The 19,298-nt window shown below is 40.4% G+C and overlaps 1 protein-coding gene across 3 annotated transcripts in view; it reads right to left on the reverse strand.

Annotated features, from left to right (window-relative positions):
- Positions 1-3,897: 3,897 nt before the first annotated feature.
- The window catches only part of Nos (Nitric oxide synthase), a 38,947-nt gene continuing 23,546 nt past the window's right edge, over positions 3,898-19,298 (reverse strand). For all 3 annotated transcript variants that reach the window (XM_065862874.2, XM_036822639.3, XM_036822640.3), the window contains 10 exons: positions 18,234-18,415; positions 17,020-17,229; positions 13,994-14,138; positions 13,219-13,323; positions 13,033-13,100; positions 7,468-7,801; positions 5,635-6,777; positions 5,243-5,367; positions 4,436-4,502; positions 3,898-4,249 (listed from right to left, as the gene is read on the reverse strand). In XM_065862874.2, the coding sequence (XP_065718946.2) occupies positions 4,142-4,249; positions 4,436-4,502; positions 5,243-5,367; positions 5,635-6,777; positions 7,468-7,801; positions 13,033-13,100; positions 13,219-13,323; positions 13,994-14,138; positions 17,020-17,229; positions 18,234-18,415 (2,487 nt within the window). In that variant the 3' untranslated portion in view covers positions 3,898-4,141. The remainder of the gene's footprint in view (positions 4,250-4,435; positions 4,503-5,242; positions 5,368-5,634; positions 6,778-7,467; positions 7,802-13,032; positions 13,101-13,218; positions 13,324-13,993; positions 14,139-17,019; positions 17,230-18,233; positions 18,416-19,298) is intronic.

Genomic DNA, 19,298 nt, shown 5'->3' on the forward strand with positions numbered 1-19,298 from the left:
AAACGAAGCGCGGTCCGACAAAAAAATCGACATCAGAGTTGCGATGTTTGCCTTTTGTTGTTGCAGCCGTCGGCGGTAACCAAGCTCGCTCACTCGCACACCGCTCCGCCCGCCCCGCCCCCTATGCAAGCCCCGGCTCGAACGGCGGCAAGTTCAAGTCGCAATGTTAGGCTTGAGCGGCGATGTCGGATCGGCTATTTTATGGATAGTTTTGGTGACTAAAGAATTAGTTTTTATTACTTAACAATGTATCACTTAAATAGAGAATGCTAGCGAGTTTTGCCTGTTGAATTATAAACTCCAATAGGTGTAATGGAGTAAGTAACTAAGGTATAAAGTTCGGTTGATTACAAAATTTGTTTTCTCTATTTTATCACTATAATAGAAAATGTGCCAATATGTACAATATTTTATTTTTTTAATACATTTTTGAGCTTTTTTATCAACCATGTAAAGGGGTGAGAACAAGATTTGTTTCTTGGACCGCCCTAATGTACATTGTATAAAATGTGCTTAAAAAAGAATTTTTTTTTTATTTCAGCCAAACCATACATATATCATTTTAATAATAAAATTAAACAATTTCAGAAAAAGTTTTCGAATTATCCATATTAAATCTTTTTTTAAAAGATATAAAAATTTATTTTTGTCTGCGTTATCAATTTTTGAGTTCAGTTTTCAGTTTTTTTTTCTCTTATCAAAGCTTGGATTTGTTACTTCAGAAGTTTTTTTTATATTTCAATTTTTATCTGAGTTGTAAATTTTTGAGTTCATTTTTTAAATATGTTCGTTATCATCGCTTGGATTTGTTACTTCAGAAGTTGTTATGTAATTTTAAATATCACATCGAATTTCTAAGCTTTTAATTTTTATTTATTTCCACCAACTCAGTTTTGAAATTGGTCTATCTTAAACTTAATTTATATGTTATATATTTCCCAGTAAAATAAAAACTATTTTTTTTTCTGTATCTTAATTTAAAAATGAGAAATATTTGTAAATAAATTAGTTGCATTACTTAGTAAAGTAAAAATACCACTGGAAAGAGAATGCCTTAGATGACTTAAAAAGTAGAACAACATTGGATAATTTCCCAAAAATAGCTGAAATAAAATAATTCTTTAGCTCTTTTTTCTCCAACTAGGACAACACTGTGACTGAGCCGGCTACGTCGGCGCTGATTTAAGTTCGAAGCGAACTTTGCAGCCCAAGATCGAAGGCAAAACTTGCGAGCCGGCAAAAATAAACTTTGCTGGTGCTGGCTTATTCGCAACATGTTGCTTCCGCTGGGAAGTACTTTACAATTCCAATAGATATTTACAATTTTAAATGACTAATAAAATAAAATGGCTTACTTCATTTCTTTGGCAGACTGTGTTTATTAGGCTGTCCTCCAATAAACAAAGTCTTGCTTTCGCTTTGGCATTCTTCAGTCGAGCGGAGTCCTGTGAATATTAAAAATTCCAATTTTTTCCCCGGCCTTCGACTTTGCACCTTTGTGGATTCTATAGACGGCTTTTTGTGAGTCCCACCATTTGTTGCCAGCGGCAACTGAGGCTGCCCGATGACGTCTAATTTTTCCCGAACTCGTTTGCTTACTCACACTCGAAATTATGTCAGGAATGTTGGTGGGACCCGGGGCATCTGAACGGTTGTTGTTGTGGCCGTCTGAGGCTGCCCGTTGAAAGTCGGTTGATTAATTTCGGATCGAGAGTGTATCCATGGGCTGGAGAGTCTATTTAGGCGGGGCAAAGCCGGTTAATAGTCGAAGATTTTGGAGGCGCGTGCCGTCGAGAGAACTGCATTCCATTTGTTAATCGGGGCTTATCCCGAACAATTAACCCACGTCCCTCGGCAGCTGACTCATGTTCTGGCTAAAAAGATCAGGTGATTTCATTTACGGGTCGAAAAAACCCAATAAGCCATTGACATCAGTTTACGATTACCATTTCTGCAGAGTTTTACAATCGCATTTCAGTTGGTAAAAGCGAATTAAGTGTCTTTATAGTGCGGTCAGCATGTCCACCTACCTTGTCATTTGTACCGATTTCAACAGAAACCGCGAGAGCAGCAGTATTATACTTTTTAGCCACGCGACTTTACCAATTTCCACCGAATCGGCATAAGTATAATCGGGTGTCGATAATGCAAGAAAGCAAAAGGTCAGTGAAATGTGGAAATCGTTTTTAGGTTCACCTTTCTATACATTGTGTTGGTGCAGAACAGGTATAATACAATGTATTAACTTCAAAGTAAGTATAGGCAGGCTAAAATACTATTTAATTCAAACTTTAATTCGCATTTATGTTCTTTATTTATGGATGATATGAACTAAAGGCAACTAGTGAACTCTTTAGTTCCTTTTTTTTGGCAAGCTTGTCTATTAAACCTTTTGATTTCAATTTCCTAAGCAATATCTTTCAGTTTCCTGTGTTTCTGCCATTGACATATGTCAAAACCTGAAATATGAGAGGAGGCTGAGTTGATTGAAAGAGATACGCGTGCTCTATCTTAAAAAAAACGGGAAAAATGTCAATCAGAAGTCAAACCGCGACTACTCACTGCAGTAGAAATTTCCGTTAAAAAAGAGAAACACAAAAACGCAATTCTAAATAAAACGAGTAAAAACAATATTTACGAGTGCCTCGACTGAGCTGATACTTCTTTAATTATAATTATTTCAAATTCATATCAATTAGATTACATAAGATTAATGTAAATAATCTTATTTCCTAGTTCAGAAGCTAGGTTAAGCGAAAATAACATTAACATTTAAACGAAATTCGAAGTATTTAATCAGGGTTACGTACAATATTTTATTTTAATTTTTGTAGGGCATTCCTAATTTTGGGAAAGATTTCTGAAATACAACCGACTTCCCGAACCTGGCATATAAACAAACATAAATAACAAGTGATATACGGCATTTAACGGACAACTTTTGGCCATATGGTCGGATAAAAGCGCAAATAACCGAGCACCCTGCAAACATCGGGTATACCCTACATACTATATGTGCACGCAAACAAGAACAAATCAAACAGAAGCCAAGCAGCGCTCACAATTCAATTTCAGCATTGAAATCAGATACTCCGCCTAGTGGCGTTGCTGGGATAGTCGCGGTGAGCCCCTTTGGTGGGAGTTAGGATGTAGATGTTTAGAATTTCGCACAAGGTACAAATCTGTTAACGCTGAGCAACCGCAGACAGCCACCGGAATGTTGGCGCACAGACAGATGTGGATGCACAGGGGCCTGAGATAACAAATCACTCTAATTGATGAAAACATTAGTGGGTTACCTCTTGACTAAACTATTATTTAATGCATAGGGATTCAAAAATGTATTCTTTAAATATTAATTGTATTTTTACTAGCCTTTCCGGTTTTAAGAGTATTATTTATATGATTAATGATGCATTTGTTTTCATAGAAAAGTTGTTTATGAATTATTTCCATTATATTAAAGGTGTAATTTAATATTTATAAAACCTATACAGCAATATATATTATATATTAAAATTTTACCTTTTAATTAGTTTTTTCAATACTAAGAACCACTGTTTGCTGGATTTTTCATTAATATATATCATAGTGCAAATTACGGAAGGTAAATATATATGATTCGCCTAGTTTCGAGTCTGGCATTGTCAAGCTCGAACTATTCCCTTCTATAAAGCAGAACCACCCTCAGAAATGGAAGTCACGAAAAAATACATTCCAAAGGAAGTGACTATTTATTTTATAAATTGCATTTTCAGCTCAATTTGCCAATCGTCGAATTTCCATTTCCCTTCAGCCAATTTAAGCCGCTTAGCCAATTGCCTTAACTTCGGCGCTGAAATTGAAAATTGCATTTGACTAATCCACGCCCACCCTTTTTACAACGACTTGATGGAATTCTTTTTTTGGATTCGTTTATTTGTAATATAATTTAACATTTAGATTTTGATTTCTGAATTAATTTGTACATTAGAATCAATAATAAAATGTAATTATTTAAACGTTATTCGTACGAATAAGTAATGAACAAAGCGACAATATTTAATTGCATTTGAGTATGGAAGAAATAAAGAACAAATGTTTGGTATTGTTCACTTATCCGGATATATCAACCCTCCTATTTTGATTAGTTCGAAGTTCCTTAGGGCTGCGAGGCCATTCGAATCCTGGCCGTGGCCCTTGACTTTGTGTGTATTTCAGCCGTTCGCAGCGTGATGCCAAAGATGTCCTCGTGGTAGCGACTCTCGTCCTAGCAAAAATCGAAACAATGTATGTAGATTCGCTGTCATCAAATGTTGGTTTGCACTACATTGTTCAAAACTATATTTATGCCAGCTGGGAAAAATTGCTCATACGCAGAGTGTGCCAGGGAGGAAGCCCTCCACTGTCGGTATTTATAGCTAAAGCTCAGCCCTCTACCACTAAGGATACTTACCCGCAGTGTTAGCAAAAATGTCTCAACTTCCGCCTCACTTTTCTGCTCTTTGCCGGCAATGCACTTCCTGCCAAAGAAAAAGGAAAATATGCTAGAGTTGAAGTGTGTATAGAAAATACAGGAAAATTCTGAAAACAGTTTATTTATTCGCTCTGGGATATGAAACGTAATCCTTGGAGACGATGGGGCGAAAGAGCTTCAAGATTTATAAACTGACGGGTTGAAAGGAAAGACGTAAAATAGCGGTATGGGCACAGTCATATAATTTGCGAGAATAATGATATTACTTCGAGATTACATTTCTAGTAATTCTGCATTGATATTACTTAAAGTAGCGTAAATCAATATGGTCATTTATCGTTTTTTTCTTCATAATTTATTAATTAACATTAACTTCCTTTCAATTAGCAAACGCAAAAGATGAGCCTCTGGATCAGGTCTGGAGCCCGGTTTCAATTAAACTAAACCGCTTAAGATTACGAGCAGGTCCCCATTGAAATCCCCCCAAAGACATCGCCATTATGCAATATCCTGTGTGTATGGATGGAGACAGTCCGTATTTCACAATAAGGCACTTAATCAGGAGCTTTGAAAAAATGCGAGGCAGAGAGACGAAATATAAAAGCCAAACGATGGCAAAATACCTGACCGTTGGGCATTGGAAAACAGAAAACTCCCAGTGGTGTCCAGGCAAAGGAGGTGGCTCAGGATGGTTTGGGCCTGATTCCCCAGAAAGAGGGCAGCATGGCCCACTCCTCGGCCCAAACACACAAAGGCAATCAAACTTAACGGCAAAGCAAACCTTACCTGATGGTCTGGTACACATGCTCGGCCATCGTGACATCGCCGCAGACGTAGATGTGACCCCTCTCCTGGACAATCAACTGGTACAACGAATCGAATTCCTGTTCAATCAGGTCCTGCACATATGTCTGCAATGCACAATCAAAAAACAAATCATTGTTTAAGCGAGAATTGCTTATAGACAGGGAGGACGTCTCAATGATTGATTAACAATTTTGTCTTTATTGAGACATTTCTTTTTGCTACAATCTGTGTATATTAAGACATGTGCTTATACAAATTTTGAGGAATTAAAAGCTTAGAACTAAAAATGCTATCTAAACTAACAAGCATCTTTTCTCAATCTTTCAAGTTTGAAAAGCATGGGTTTTTAACAATAAGGATTCATAACATACCTTTGGAATCTCCTGCTCCCTGGATAAAGCAAGAAAAACTCGGTCCAGGATCTGATCCTTCTCCAGCTGCTCCTTCTCCTCGGCGTACAGGTCGACATCCCGATTACGGCAGCCAAAGAAGAGCCACATCTTGGGCAACGCGGCCACAGGATCCAAGTCGCGAAGGACCTGGAACTCCTGCCAGAAGGAGCGGAAAGGGGCGATCCCAGTGCCGGGACCAATCAGAATGATGGGGCGACTCCGGTCGGTGGGCAAATGGAAGCCCAGGGCGCTCCTCACGAACATGAAGAGCTCGTCCTCCGCCCGCAAGCCGGATAGATAGTTGGAGCAGACGCCATAGCGCTCGTCACCCTGTCCATCCTCGCTGCGGTACTTCACGATGGCCACCGTCAGGTGGATTTCATCACTAACCCGACGTGGCGACGAGGAGATGGAGTAGAAGCGGGGCTGCAGAGGCGTCAGCTGGGCCAGGAGGAGAGGCGCCGGTGGGCGGCACGAGGGGAACTCCTCGAGGACGTCCAGCAGGTGGGGTATCCTCCAGTGCCTCCAATCCTCGTAGGCCGACGAATCGTTCACCAGCAACTCGAGGCGCTCCTTGTCCGCGGCATCATCACAGAAGCCCGCCAGCAGGGTGAGCAGCTGTCGGGATGGGGGAGTGGTCAGGTCAAAGAATCGGGCCAGGAGATTCCTCAGGGTGTCCGGTGGTATCTTGTCGTGCGGCTCCCAGCACTTGAAGATCCCGTTCGAGGTCTGCTTCTCCTTGAGCAGCTGCAACTGGAGAACCTCGTCGGGATTATCCACGCCCACCAGGCGATCCAGCAGACCATCGACCAGTTGCGAGCGATTTGCCGGGAAGATGCCCACATGGTCACCCGGCTCGTACTCCAATCCTGGCGCACAGATCTCCAGCAGCATCGTGGTCTTGGCCCCCTCGCTCAACCGGGTCAGGTTGTGGGGTTGCGCCTTGATCTTGCAGCTGTGCACCTTCTTGTTGTGGTACTTGGACAGACTGCTGTCCAGGGAGCCCTTGCTCACCGAGGGCACCAGGCGCACCGTGTTCACGGTCAGCGAGTCGTTCTGCAGGGCCAGCGAGGCGTCCGAGAGACTCTCCTCGGGATCCAGACAGAAGGTCTCGCAGGCGAGCTGAAGGAGGTGGTTAGAAATAAATTAGAATACCTAAAGAACTTTAGAAGTTCCTTTTCTTCATTTTGATAGAACAATTAGTATCGAAGGTGGATATCATTCTCAGGTCAATCTAAACCTTTTTAACTACAAAAGTTTTTGTCCAGAGTCTTAGAAACTTAGAGTTGATGGCTGTATTTTTCTATAAATTAGAAAAATGTTTCACTCATAACGAAATTGTTACTCAAATTATGAAAATATACTAAAATTTTAAAAAATATCGCCTTATAATAAATTTAATTCGGAAGTCAATCTAAAATTCGTATAAAAGCAGCTCCATTAATTTGCAAAGACTTTAAGAATAAAGTAAAAGTACTTCAATTGTATTTAAGGTAAATATCATTCTATAGTGACAGTAAAATTTTTAATAAATTTTCTTGTTTCTTAAATCATTTGATAAAGACACTAATATCTTAAGAAATTGAATATATTTGAAGGGTAATCTTTACTACTATTTTCCTGTGTTGTCTTCTAGAAAAAACATTGCTTCAAGCCACACTTGCTCGTTAAAAAAGTGTGGTTGCACCTTAAGTCCATTGCGTATACGCACTGTTTCCTTGCAGCATTCCTCAACCAAAAACGTAGCATATTTTCCCTGTGCCTGTGCACAGATTCCGCAGGAAGACGTCACTTTGGCCCCCCACCACTCACCTTGAACACCTCGGGCGCCCATTTCCGGAATGACTGCTCCTGTCCGCACATCTCGTCGCCGTAGGCCACCCGCAGCAGGCGCTCGCCGCCCAGCTCGCCCAGGATGTTGTCCACGTACTGGCCGAAGGCGCAGAAGTTGGGATAGGCGGAGGAGCCGAGGGCGAAGACCGCAAACCGGACGTTGGACAGGGGGCCGAAGGTCTCCTCGGTGAAGGTGTCCGAGGTGGAGCCCCGCAGCGAGTCCCAGCGGTCGATGCGCTTCACCTGTTGCAGAGGCAGCTTCATGAACTCCTGTCGCGAACTGGCCTTCATGAAGGACTTCGAGGAGCCAATGCTGTTTTTGGGTGTGAGAAAAACAAAAATAAATATCAGGAAGAATTACCAGGGAAGATTCCCGTTTCCGTTTTCAGTGCGCCTCTTTCGGTGACAGCCCAAAAGTATGCAGCCCCCTTTTTGGCAACACTGCCCCGGAACCAGAACACTCAAATTAAAATGGGGCCCGTTTGGAGGGCTTTTCCCGCCCCCAGATTCATATTTCACAAAGGCCGACCTAACAAAGGGCTGGGGGCGTGGTCAAGGGCGGCTGTCCGCCGTCCGCTGCCGTTGTTGTTGTTGTGCAGGAACTAAACAATGGACAAAACACGCCAAAGGAGGCAACAATAAAAGAAGAAAAGCAGAGGCTGACAGCAAAGCATTTATTACGCTTGTCATTGGATGTAGTAAAAAACAGGAGGAAAAAACCAACAAAAAATGAGAAAGAAATGTGCAAAAACTGCCAAAATAAAATGAGCTCAAAGTAGGGCTGTTGCCTGGAAGAAAGGACAAGATTTGGACTTGAATTTGGACATGGCAATCCACTAAAAAAACGTAATCATCCGCTCGTCAGCTGCTCGTCAGCGGCAAGCTTTTTCCCAGCATGTGAGTTTTTCCCCTGCACCGCAACTGCAGTTTCTCTGCCGGGAAACGAAAGGGAAAACCACCCAGTTGAGTGATGATTCAACAATGAACAGTGGCAGTTTTTAACGAAACCCAAAGAGCCGACGAAAAGTCCGCTTTTGGCCAGACTGCTCGACTGCTCGACTACTCGACTGCCAACTGCATCTGGCCATGGCCCACTCTGTGATGGCTCCATGGCACAGTGCGTTTAAAACTATTTGAGCTCCTGCTGCTCAGCTTGGCTTTGGGTCAAAGTTTATGGCTTTGGTGGGGTCGTAAAAACCTGTTGCCCCGAGCTGAGGGCTCAGGACCCGTCACGACCGCCTTGGCTGGCATGGAGCTTACAAGTTGTAAGAGCTTGTTAACAGCGACTGATAGAGAAGAACCCGCCGGGGATTATGGGAAAGATAGGGCCACTACTTGATGGTCACGGAGAGGAATATTAAATTACGGCATTACTATTTAAGCAGCTGCATAAGGAGATCTTCTATTTTACGAAGGAGATACAGTCCTCATTAAATCGAAAGGGACTTAGCAATAGTAACTTAATAGGATAGTGATTTGCAAATTAGTAAATTAAATTAGAAAATCAATATTTGAACATTACCGAAACCACAGTCTTATCTGTGGGTTAATAATTATTTGCAGGAGTTCATCTCTCCTGAAAATCCATTTAAGTATCTCCTGAACTTCCGCCACCTCACAGCCACTGTAATTATAAGTCAGAGTAATCCCACATACGCAATTCATCACAGTGGCAAGTAGCAGAACTCAACGCTCCGGTGCTTAGCCAAGTTTTAAGCTGAGTGACGCCTATCAACTTAATCACACGCTCCTTAAAGCAGCAACAACAACGAGCTAGGTGGATCCTGCACGCAAACAAACAGACATCCTTTCGCCATCCTTTCCATTCCTTTCGAGCCAGCAGCCCAAAAGTGCAGCTTAGCGTGAAAAGAGTGTTGTAATTTACAGCTCAACTGAAGAGGGAGACGGGGCGATGGAAGGTGAAAGAGATGGGAACAGAGCAGGGCAGGTGGCAGAGCAAAACTATTGAAAGCGAAAAACACTCGCAGGGCCAAAGGACGAAGAGCCAGACGGGAAATCCTGGACTCGGCATAATTAAAACGCTGCCAAGCTGCGTGTAGAAGTGGCTGTACCTTTGCACTAAAGCACTGCTAGAAACGACTTTTAAATTAACTGATAATTAAATAACAAAATAAATAATTAAACCTGTCTAGCGCCCACACTTTTCAAAATTTTGTAAAAGTTTAAATACCCGTCTAAAAAATTGTTCATCGAACCAGTCCTTAAAAATGTATAAGCCTTTAAAGTGTGCAATCTCGGAAACAGCCGATTTACAGCATGCAAATCTCCATCTCCCTCGCACTTCCTTTAGCTGAGTAACGGGTTTCTAATAGTAAAGGCCGTCGATTATAGAGTTTTTTCTTGTTAAAATATATTAACTTCTTAGAAAAATCAAAGTTCAAGAAATCTGTATAATTTTTTTGACCATTTTAAGTAATTTAAACTTTATACATTTTTTTTAAGGTTCACCTGTCATACAATGGGTATGCTTAATATTCGCAGTGTACTTTCGAGCATCATAAATTTACCAAGTTGCCTAAAAGCTTGCAGTGCCATTTTGCCCCGTATTTATTCAACCGGCCCTTGAGTCGAGTGGCCCTATCCAGCAACTTGTACTTGTAATTATTTTCGTGCACTTGAAACCTGCTGAAAGTGGGCATATAAAAAAAGATGCTAATGATTTTGACAACCATTTTACTCAAGTGTTTGGCTCCACTCATTATGCAAAGTGGAGTAATTGCGAGCTTATAGGTGGCATCATCAGCGTGAAACAACTTTTATGGCGAAATGCAACGTGCCCACCGCCACCTCTCCTCCTCTTTTCCTCGGTGATGACGTCTAAGGCTGAGAATAAGTGCCCCGTTCCGTGTAGTTGCAGTTTACAGACAACCGGATACGGATGTCAGGTGCTCACACATAAAAACACAAACACCCACCCACTGGCACTTAAAAGCACACTCAGAGGCGTTGATGGCATAATAGACTGCAATTAAGTGAGCTCGAGCTGACAGTCACTTGACTCAAAGCAGGACAAGGCCAGAATTTTGAGATGAGATGTGCGCTTTTGTGGCTTTTAAGCGATTCCATTCCATTCCCCAACCACAGAAGTCAAGCTATCCAAATAGTTTCACAATTTATTGGCTGCAAAAGTCTCTTCCCCGATTTGACTTTTGCTCCCAAAACTATTCCGAAACTTTTAAGCAACTATTTAAGTTTCAGTTTCGAAAAGTTGCACCACCAAGTTCTCCAGTTCTAAGCTTTAAAATTAAATCAATCGAAGCAAACAATTAACAGCAAAGCAATTTCCGAAGCGACAAAATGCCTCGGGAAAATAAGAAAAGCAAATACAAGAGGCAAAACTCACTCGAGCGTTTAAGCAGCCAAAAGGAGGACCTTCACATGATGTTGATAGCCTCCCCGAAGCGATTTTGGCATAGGGCTCAGCAGCTTGCTTGTTTAAATTGCTCATACGCCGCGTGGGCCAAGTGGGGTAGCCAAAAGGCAGTCGTCTCTCATTTTGCTAATGCCTGACTGGCAAGAATTGCAATCGATTAGGGGCAGAGCTTTAAGTGTTTAAAAATAATTGAAACGATTAAGGCCGATCCCGATACAAAAGTGCCCAGGCTGCCCACTATAATTTGCTTAGCAATTCATCATAACATAAATTGGAAACGTGGGCTGAGGCCTGCCAATTAACTCAGGTTTGGCTCAATTTCTGCGAAACTTCCGCCTAAATAAACAGATATACTTAACCATACACAATAGGTTCGTATGAAAACAGCAATAAATCAAATTAATTGGTTTTTACAGCAGGCGAAAAGAGTGAAACCGAAAACGAGGGAGGCCGCTCTTCATTATTCGGCCATTATAATAAATACAAATTAATAAACATGCCGAAACTCAACAATAAACACGCACAATTATGTCAGATCAGAGATTCCCCCAATATTTTTCAATTAAGGAATTATCGGAAATGCGGCCGCAGGACATTTTTAACAGCCTGACTTTCGTAATATGTTATTGAATTGGCTTCCATTCGTGGCAGAGAGTGTGTGTGTTCTTTTTTTGCAGCCTCTGGTCCTTCGGGAGCTCCATATGAATTTTCAATTCCATTTTCAACAGGCAACTCCCAGCTTGTTTAGGTATAAATTTAGCCACCAACGAACGGATGATGGCGAGTGTGAGTTCCCCAAGTTGTCAAAGTTGTCAAGCGGAAATCCCCTTTACATCATAAAAACCCTCCACAGACATACGTGAGGGAAAATATCGAAATAACAAAATTATTGTTATTGTTTTTTCCTCGTGGGTGGGGGTTGGGCGTATAAATAGGTGGTGGGTGGTTGGGAAATTGCGCGGATTTGTCTGCTCTCTCAAGCGGCACGCACTTAAGTGCGTGTCTTTATCCTTTGTGTGCGTCGGTATGTGTGCCACTTGCCTTGGTGTGTGTGCGTTTGTAATTTTAAAGCACTCGGCACGCAGACGACGACAGAATATGTGGGCCAACAACAACGGCCAATTAATAATACAAAAATGCCAAATATGTGTCAGCAATAATGGGGACTACGTGGAAAACCCGAAAATTTGGGAATTAAAAGAGGCTACAGTGAGAATTCCTTCAAGGTAACTTAAGGAATGTTTTGTATCTCTTTAATTTATTTTAAATGTCTCGATAGAATATTAATTAAATATAAAAAAGAGGCTACAGTTTTAAATTCTTTCATGGTAACATAATATATTTATTTATCTCTTTAATTTATTAAAATGCCTTGAACAGCTTTTAAATAAATATCAAAAAAATAGGCTACAGTGAGCATTCTTCCAAGGTTACATAAGGAATATTTTTATATCTTTTGTTTTTTCTTGAGAATGTCTTGATAGCATTTTAAATAAATATTTAAAAAAAAAGGAAAAACACAAAGAATATTTTGTGACTCTTCGATTTATTAGAATGCCTTTAAATAAATACAAAAGGAAATTTTCATTGGGTCTTAAAAAGTCCCTGTATACCAATTTTTGTATACCTCACTAAATATAAAGTTTTGCTATTTCTTAACGACAATATATACTATAATACTCCATGAACTATTGTTCAACATTTTTAAGGACTTAAAAGTTTTGCTTCCATTTTAAAAGATTTTTTTAAATGTACCCATTCTTTTTATGGCATTTTTTCATCCATTCTTAATAAACCAAACTATAATGGACAGCATCCCAGCCCCAGCTAAATAATTAATTAATCCAGCTTGTCTGCTCTAGCCAACGACAAGGAATTAAAATCTCTTAGCATGCCCCACAAGGTATACAATAAAAATTGATACGCAGAAAAAAGCAATTTGCATAAGCTTGAAATTCAAAATGAAAGAAAACTTGCTTAAAAAGCAATTCAGTTGCGCCCTTTCCCATCCCTATTTATTATCCTTGGCCCTCCACTACAACGAAGTAACCACAGAAAAAATTGATTTATACGAAATTTATGCAAAGACTGGGTCAACAGAGAGGAGAAGGCAGGATGGGTCATAAAAAAGAGGGAATTTATTGACTCACCTAGAGTCCTGCAATCCATGCTCGCCAGACTCCTGGACTCGCATCGCATACAGCTCCTGCGAGAATAGCTGGGGGGGGGGGAAATGGAAGCAGGACGAAAAGTTAAAGTTCACATTTCGGGTCGTTAGGAGGCCGCTCGGCCTAATCCATTAATTAGTTTTGATATGATCCGGGGGGAATACTTACCTCGCCGTTTTCGGGGGGATCGCCGTTGCCAAAGGTGGAGGCCACAACAATTAACAATGCCTCGTGCTCAATGGAGGATATATCGTAGTCGGACATGCAATATATCTAAATGAATAAACAATTTACCGCTTTAGCACTGCGTATCTCATTTCGTATCGTTTCTTTTTGCTGGGCCAAACACTTTTGTGGTCATTAGAAGCTTGGCCCATCCCCTTCCCATCCCCCAATAAACGCATCCCCGGAAGCGGTCCTAATGAGCCTGGATTCTCGAATGTATCTTGTAGTTTGTCACAGGTGTTTGCAGCTTATCTTATTTAGCCAGCCGTTAGCTGGCAGATGCTTTTTACACACACATGACAAGGGCACTAGGCCAAGCTAAACTGTATCCCCTGGATTGTTTGAAACTGAACCGACCGGACACTAAGCTGGCACAAAAAATGTAAAACTAAATTTCGGTTTTATGCTAATTTGTCTCATGTGGCGCTGGCCTTTGCCGAGAGCCTAAGGTCGCAGGTTAAGTCCAGGGAACCCGAAATGGGGCTAATTTTAGCAGTAGGTTAAAACGTTTTATAATGTCAAATTGGGGATCTCATTTGGCAGTATGAAATATGCTTAGAGCCCGGGACAAAGCCCATTTCCAGAGATTATTTTGAACAAATTAGAAAATAAATGTGGAAACTAGCAAGGGGTGTTAGCATTTTGAAGTGTTAAATGTACTTCAAGGGGTTTACTTTGAAGTTAGGGAGTAATATACTATGGTTTTTGATAAACTCACCTGTGCATTGAATGCGTGTCCCAGTAGTTCACACAGTTGCTTGGCATACTGCTCGGATTTACCAGTTTCGGTGGCATATAAAACTGTAGCCTTTATGCGCTTCGACAAGGCGCGTCCAAACAATTTCGATGTAAATTTCACAGCCCTGCAACGAAGTGAAAACGAATGATTAGCTGGTATTTGGCGAATAATGAAACACTTAAAGCTGCGTCAGCGGCAGCACGACCATCATCATTAGACCCATAAGCCTTCATGTCGGGAATAAGGCCATAACATAGAACATAACGGACGCCGGCTGATACAGCCACTTTGATTGACATGCCAAGTAATTGGAAAATTGTCTACAAGCAGAGCATATATTTTCCTGTAAGAGCCCACACACATGGTTAGTCAATAATCAAAAGGGCGCAAAAGAATTTTATTGCAAGGAATCGAACGATGCGTTTTCCCGCGCCCCTTACATATCGTAATTTAAAGTTGGTTCGCATAAAATTTTATGCACAGTGTGAAAAGCAGGGGAAAACAAGGAAAATCGAGGAATGTTGCTTGCAAAATTAAGGGAAAATATAAGAGAAGAAAACCTTTTGTTGCTTCATTGCCAGACACCGGTCAGAATTCTTTCGTCTTTATTTTTAAGCCTTTCATTTGTAAATAAAAATAAATATTAATATCAAGAGTATACCAAAAAATGTATTTAAAAAAACAGAATTTATATTATGAAAGGTATGTAAAAATGAGTCATCATTGCTAAGTAGCTTAATGGCACAGTTACCATTGAGGTCTGAATCTTAATCATCTCTTTGGGATTAAATTAATATACCATTATCTTAAACTTTTATTAGGGAAAGTATGCCAAAATGAATTATCACTGTTTAGTAACTTAATCAATCATCATTGCTAAGTAGCTTAATGGCACAGTTACCTTAGAGGATTGAATCTTTATAATTTTTTTGGGATTTAACTATTATACCATTATATTAAAGTTTTATTAGGAAAAATATACCAACATTAATTATCAAACAGCTTAAATTGAAATTTGTATACATTAATCTTTAAATTTTATTATGGAAAGTATGCTAAAATGAAAAAAATGAACTTAATGATAAGGTTACCATTAAGTTTTGAATCTTAATCATCTTAAGGATTGAGTTATTATACCCTTATCTTTACATTATGGAAAGAATTCAAAAATGTATCATAATTATTTAATAAATTTATTATTAATTTACAGAACATAATAATATTAAAGACCAATCCGAAAGATCCCAAGCTAAAGTAGAGTAATCACTAAACAGACATGAAAATAATTTCCCAAAACAAATTTAGGGTATTCCAGAGCTCGAACTCCCCCCTGAAGAATTCATATATATTATTTTTCTTTCGGATGCCATTGTTTTCTTTGCTCTGCGCCTGCTGGCTGCCCCTGACATGGAACTACTTTTTGGGATAAGGGGGAAACTGGGTGCTTATAGGCAGTTTAAATGTAATTCAATATGTCTGGCACTTCCCACTTTGCAGCACCTCGTGGGAGACCCACTTCAGCACTTCGTCACCTCCGAACCTCCCAGCCCAGGAACCTCCATCCACACTGCACACTTTTGTGCGAACATGAATATAATTTCATTTTCATAAAGTTGTCGATGTCAGCGCTGATTTAATTCCATTTCATCTCATCAGAGCTAAGAGGCGCGGCGCGTGCTGAAACAATTAAACTTAATTATGTCTACAGCCTGTCATCCCAACAGGGATATATGTGCGAATACATGTATCCTCATAAATACGTAAGTACGAATGATTTTGCAGTGCCACCATCATTTAAGCATTCGAAAAAGTCGCGTCCTCGAAAGGGCTTGATTTAATGGAAACTCGTATACATATGCATTTGCAACAATTTTAATTGATAACTTTTTAATGAATTTGTGCCAGCCATTTTGCAGTTACTTGTTGTCCACGGCTTCCTTGGAATGATTGCAGTAAATTAAAATTAATTAGCATGAAAAACACGCCGGCGTGGACAACGCCATTAATATGCAGTGATTTAAAGTGCGGTCGTTAAATAATCATTATAATTTTGCACGCTTTATTTAACAGCAGTTTTCAGGTTTCCCTTTTTTTTCCACCCGCTAATTGTGTAATTGATTTTATTTGTTAGGGCTCACCGCAGTTGTTTGTTTGAGCATTCGATTAATGGATTGATGCGTAAATAGGTGTAAGGATTAAATGCAATTCAGCCAATAGTAGGCAAATAATTGCCACAGATTTGCATAAGCTATTGGAAACTGATAGTTTTTGCCTAGTTAACTCAATTGTTCGCAGATAAATTTCTGTATTGTACAAAGGTTGATATTTTATAGCTTCTACAATATGTGTATGTCTTCAAATATTATTTCAAGCGAAAGAGATCACGCTAACTAAAGATTGTATTGGGATATTGTTTTATCTAGATGTATGACTTGCATATTTCTCATCCAGTGCGTTTAAAGAAATCCTAATTCAGTAATAAACAATGATGAATTTAACTTTTTCATTGTGATAGCGGAAACTAGCTTATAAATGTCTCAAATATCACCTCGAACCGAATAAGGACTTTTAATTTGCATAACAATCAACTTCCACCGCTCATATGTTCCCCATCCTCCTCCTAAACCAGGGGTAGATTTCAGATAGCAGGTAGCGCAGGAGTTTCCCGGCAAATAACATTTAAAATAACAATAACGAGGACAACAGAGATGATGCAATGTACCAAATTTTCCGGGCGACTTGATAACTGTGGAGCAGATGGAGGAGCAGCGGAGGAACCCCGGGCAATAAACCACAATCCACGTAATCTACTTAAAAGCTAATCCCTGCTGATGCTGTCGTGTGACACGCTCGCAAAACGACCGAGCACAATTACACGGGCAAGGATGCGAGCATCAACATCATCATCAACCAGACGGTAAGGACGAGGGACCTCAGGACCCCACACACACAAACACACACCAAAGGTCGCCACGTTAACGGTAAGCGGTGCTGTAAGTACTTACCTAGCGATTTGTTTAAAATTGAATTTACGTCTTGGCTTCTTGCCCTTGCTCTCGCCACGGCCCTTCTTCCAGACGTGGGTGCGCCAGGCGGGATCCTGGTACTCGAACGAGGGCTTCAGGTAGTACAGGGCCATCTCCTGGTGGAACACCGGCGTGATGGAGCCCGACAGAGGCGGCACGATCCAAATCCAATCAGCGGGACAGCCGTTCCTGCACAGAAACAAAAACAGAAGTAATTGCCTATAATTGACGAGTGGGTGGCGGAATCCTTTGGACTCAATACCGCCCATCAGTTGAAATATGGCCAATGTATTTTTAGTGCCCCAAATGGCAGATTACCATTAACTGACTTAATTGTGGCCATCCAACCTGATGTGGCCGTAAAAATAGACACGTGGCTTAGGGTTTTGATTTAGTGTTCCAAGAAGGTGGCGTTTTAAGGCGGTTTGGGGATTTTAAAATACCCAATTTAAGGCCCTTTGAAAAGTAGGTTAAGGTTAAAGGCATTCCTTTAAACAGAGTTGGTTGGCTCTTGTGCTCTACAGTAAATTAACCACAATTCGTTTGGGTTTGTGACTCTCAACACAAATATTTGCAGCTTATTTTGCCTGAAATAATTGGGTGAACATAATAAAATTGGCACTTGTTTCATGTTAGTTATAATTGGAACAAAATAATACAAAACAATGGTACCTATTGTGTAACAAATTTATATAAATATTATTTTACAATTAAATTAGAAAACATATTTCCTGGAATCATGTCATAATTAGACATTGGACTATGTGTAAAATATTTCTGTAAAAACAAAGCGGAAAATAAATTCCGGTTAATTTAACCCCTTTAACCCACACAAAGTAATAAGTTGTGGTTAACATTTTGCAAATAAAATACGAAAAACGACATATTTATTTTAGACTCCCACGACAAAAGAAACTTCCTCGTTTTCCCTGGGATGTGGAAAAGTTTGACATATTGTGCGGCATTTATGTGTCTCGCGTGCACTTTACATAAACGCTGGCGACAGCAAATTGGAAACAATAAATTCACTTTCGCACCTGCAGAGAGTTTTCCGCACGCTTTTCCCCCACCGAGGGGGCAGTCAAATAAAACACGTTAAGCCATAAACATGCGGCTGGGATCTGCCATAAATGCAAAACCCAACCGGGCCATAAGCAAACACGCCGGCTATAATCGCCGATCTGGGGCCTCACCTCAGTTTGGACTCGTTCTCGAAGTGCTTCATGAAGCTCTCGCTGGCCGTGTGGTGATCCACGATGGTCACGTTGCGACTCTGGTACGAGTGCAGCACGGCTATGTTCATCTCCACGACGGCCTTGTCCTTCCACAGGGACGTGGGTGTCCTGGTATCCAGATTCATTTTCAGCGCCACCGTCTGCGGTGAGTTAAAAATCAATTTGGTTAGTGCCTAATCGGTAATGGATGAGCGTGGTTGTGGGGGGAATGTTTCTAATCGAATAGCGTTGTCGATTTTCGATTACACTTTTCGGTTTTGTGGCCAGAATTTAATAATTACCAACAACTGCGGTGGTCGCTCTGAGCCCGGGCCCAACAAGTGGCCCAAAGCCTCGGCCTCTGCCACTTTTCACTCACCACTTGGAAGCCACACCGTATGTCAATTATGGATTTAGCCACAGGCCATCGAAAGTCATGGGAGGAGGCAAAACTGTGGCTGACTCTTGCAAATAAATGACTTTGATGATGACAAATACCACAAATTTAATGGGAACTGGTTGCCATTGCAACCGTACAAACTACAGATGCACTTAAAGTAAATAACTTTAATAATTAGCATTTAGTACCATAATATGGGAGTAGATTTCTCAATATAATTATTCAGGGACTATGTATTTTAATGTAGATTTGGTTTGAAATTTCTTAAGGTGTATTTGTAATTTATTATAATAAAGGCAACATTATTACTATTTAATTACTAAGCAAAAAATATCATTTTCTGATGAATTTCAACTGATTCGTTTCAAACTTCCTGTTTATTAAGTACACACATCATCAGCCATTGTTCCTCTTTAGCTATCTATTAATTACCAAACGGAAATTTCAAGAAAATCTACATTTCCACTATTTTGAACATGTCCTACGCACACATTTGATTACGTATAAATGTAAAACTGTAATAGATGCATTCTGCTGTCATAAAATTTAGCCCGATTTCCAGAGAAGTGCTAATGGCATTTTCGTGCTGCTGAAAACTAATTAGGCCGGGGAGATCGATCGAATTTTAACTGCAGTGCTAATGC

This window comes from Drosophila suzukii, chromosome 2L (assembly GCF_043229965.1).
Source record: "Drosophila suzukii chromosome 2L, CBGP_Dsuzu_IsoJpt1.0, whole genome shotgun sequence".
Lineage (NCBI taxonomy): Eukaryota > Metazoa > Arthropoda > Insecta > Diptera > Drosophilidae > Drosophila > Drosophila suzukii.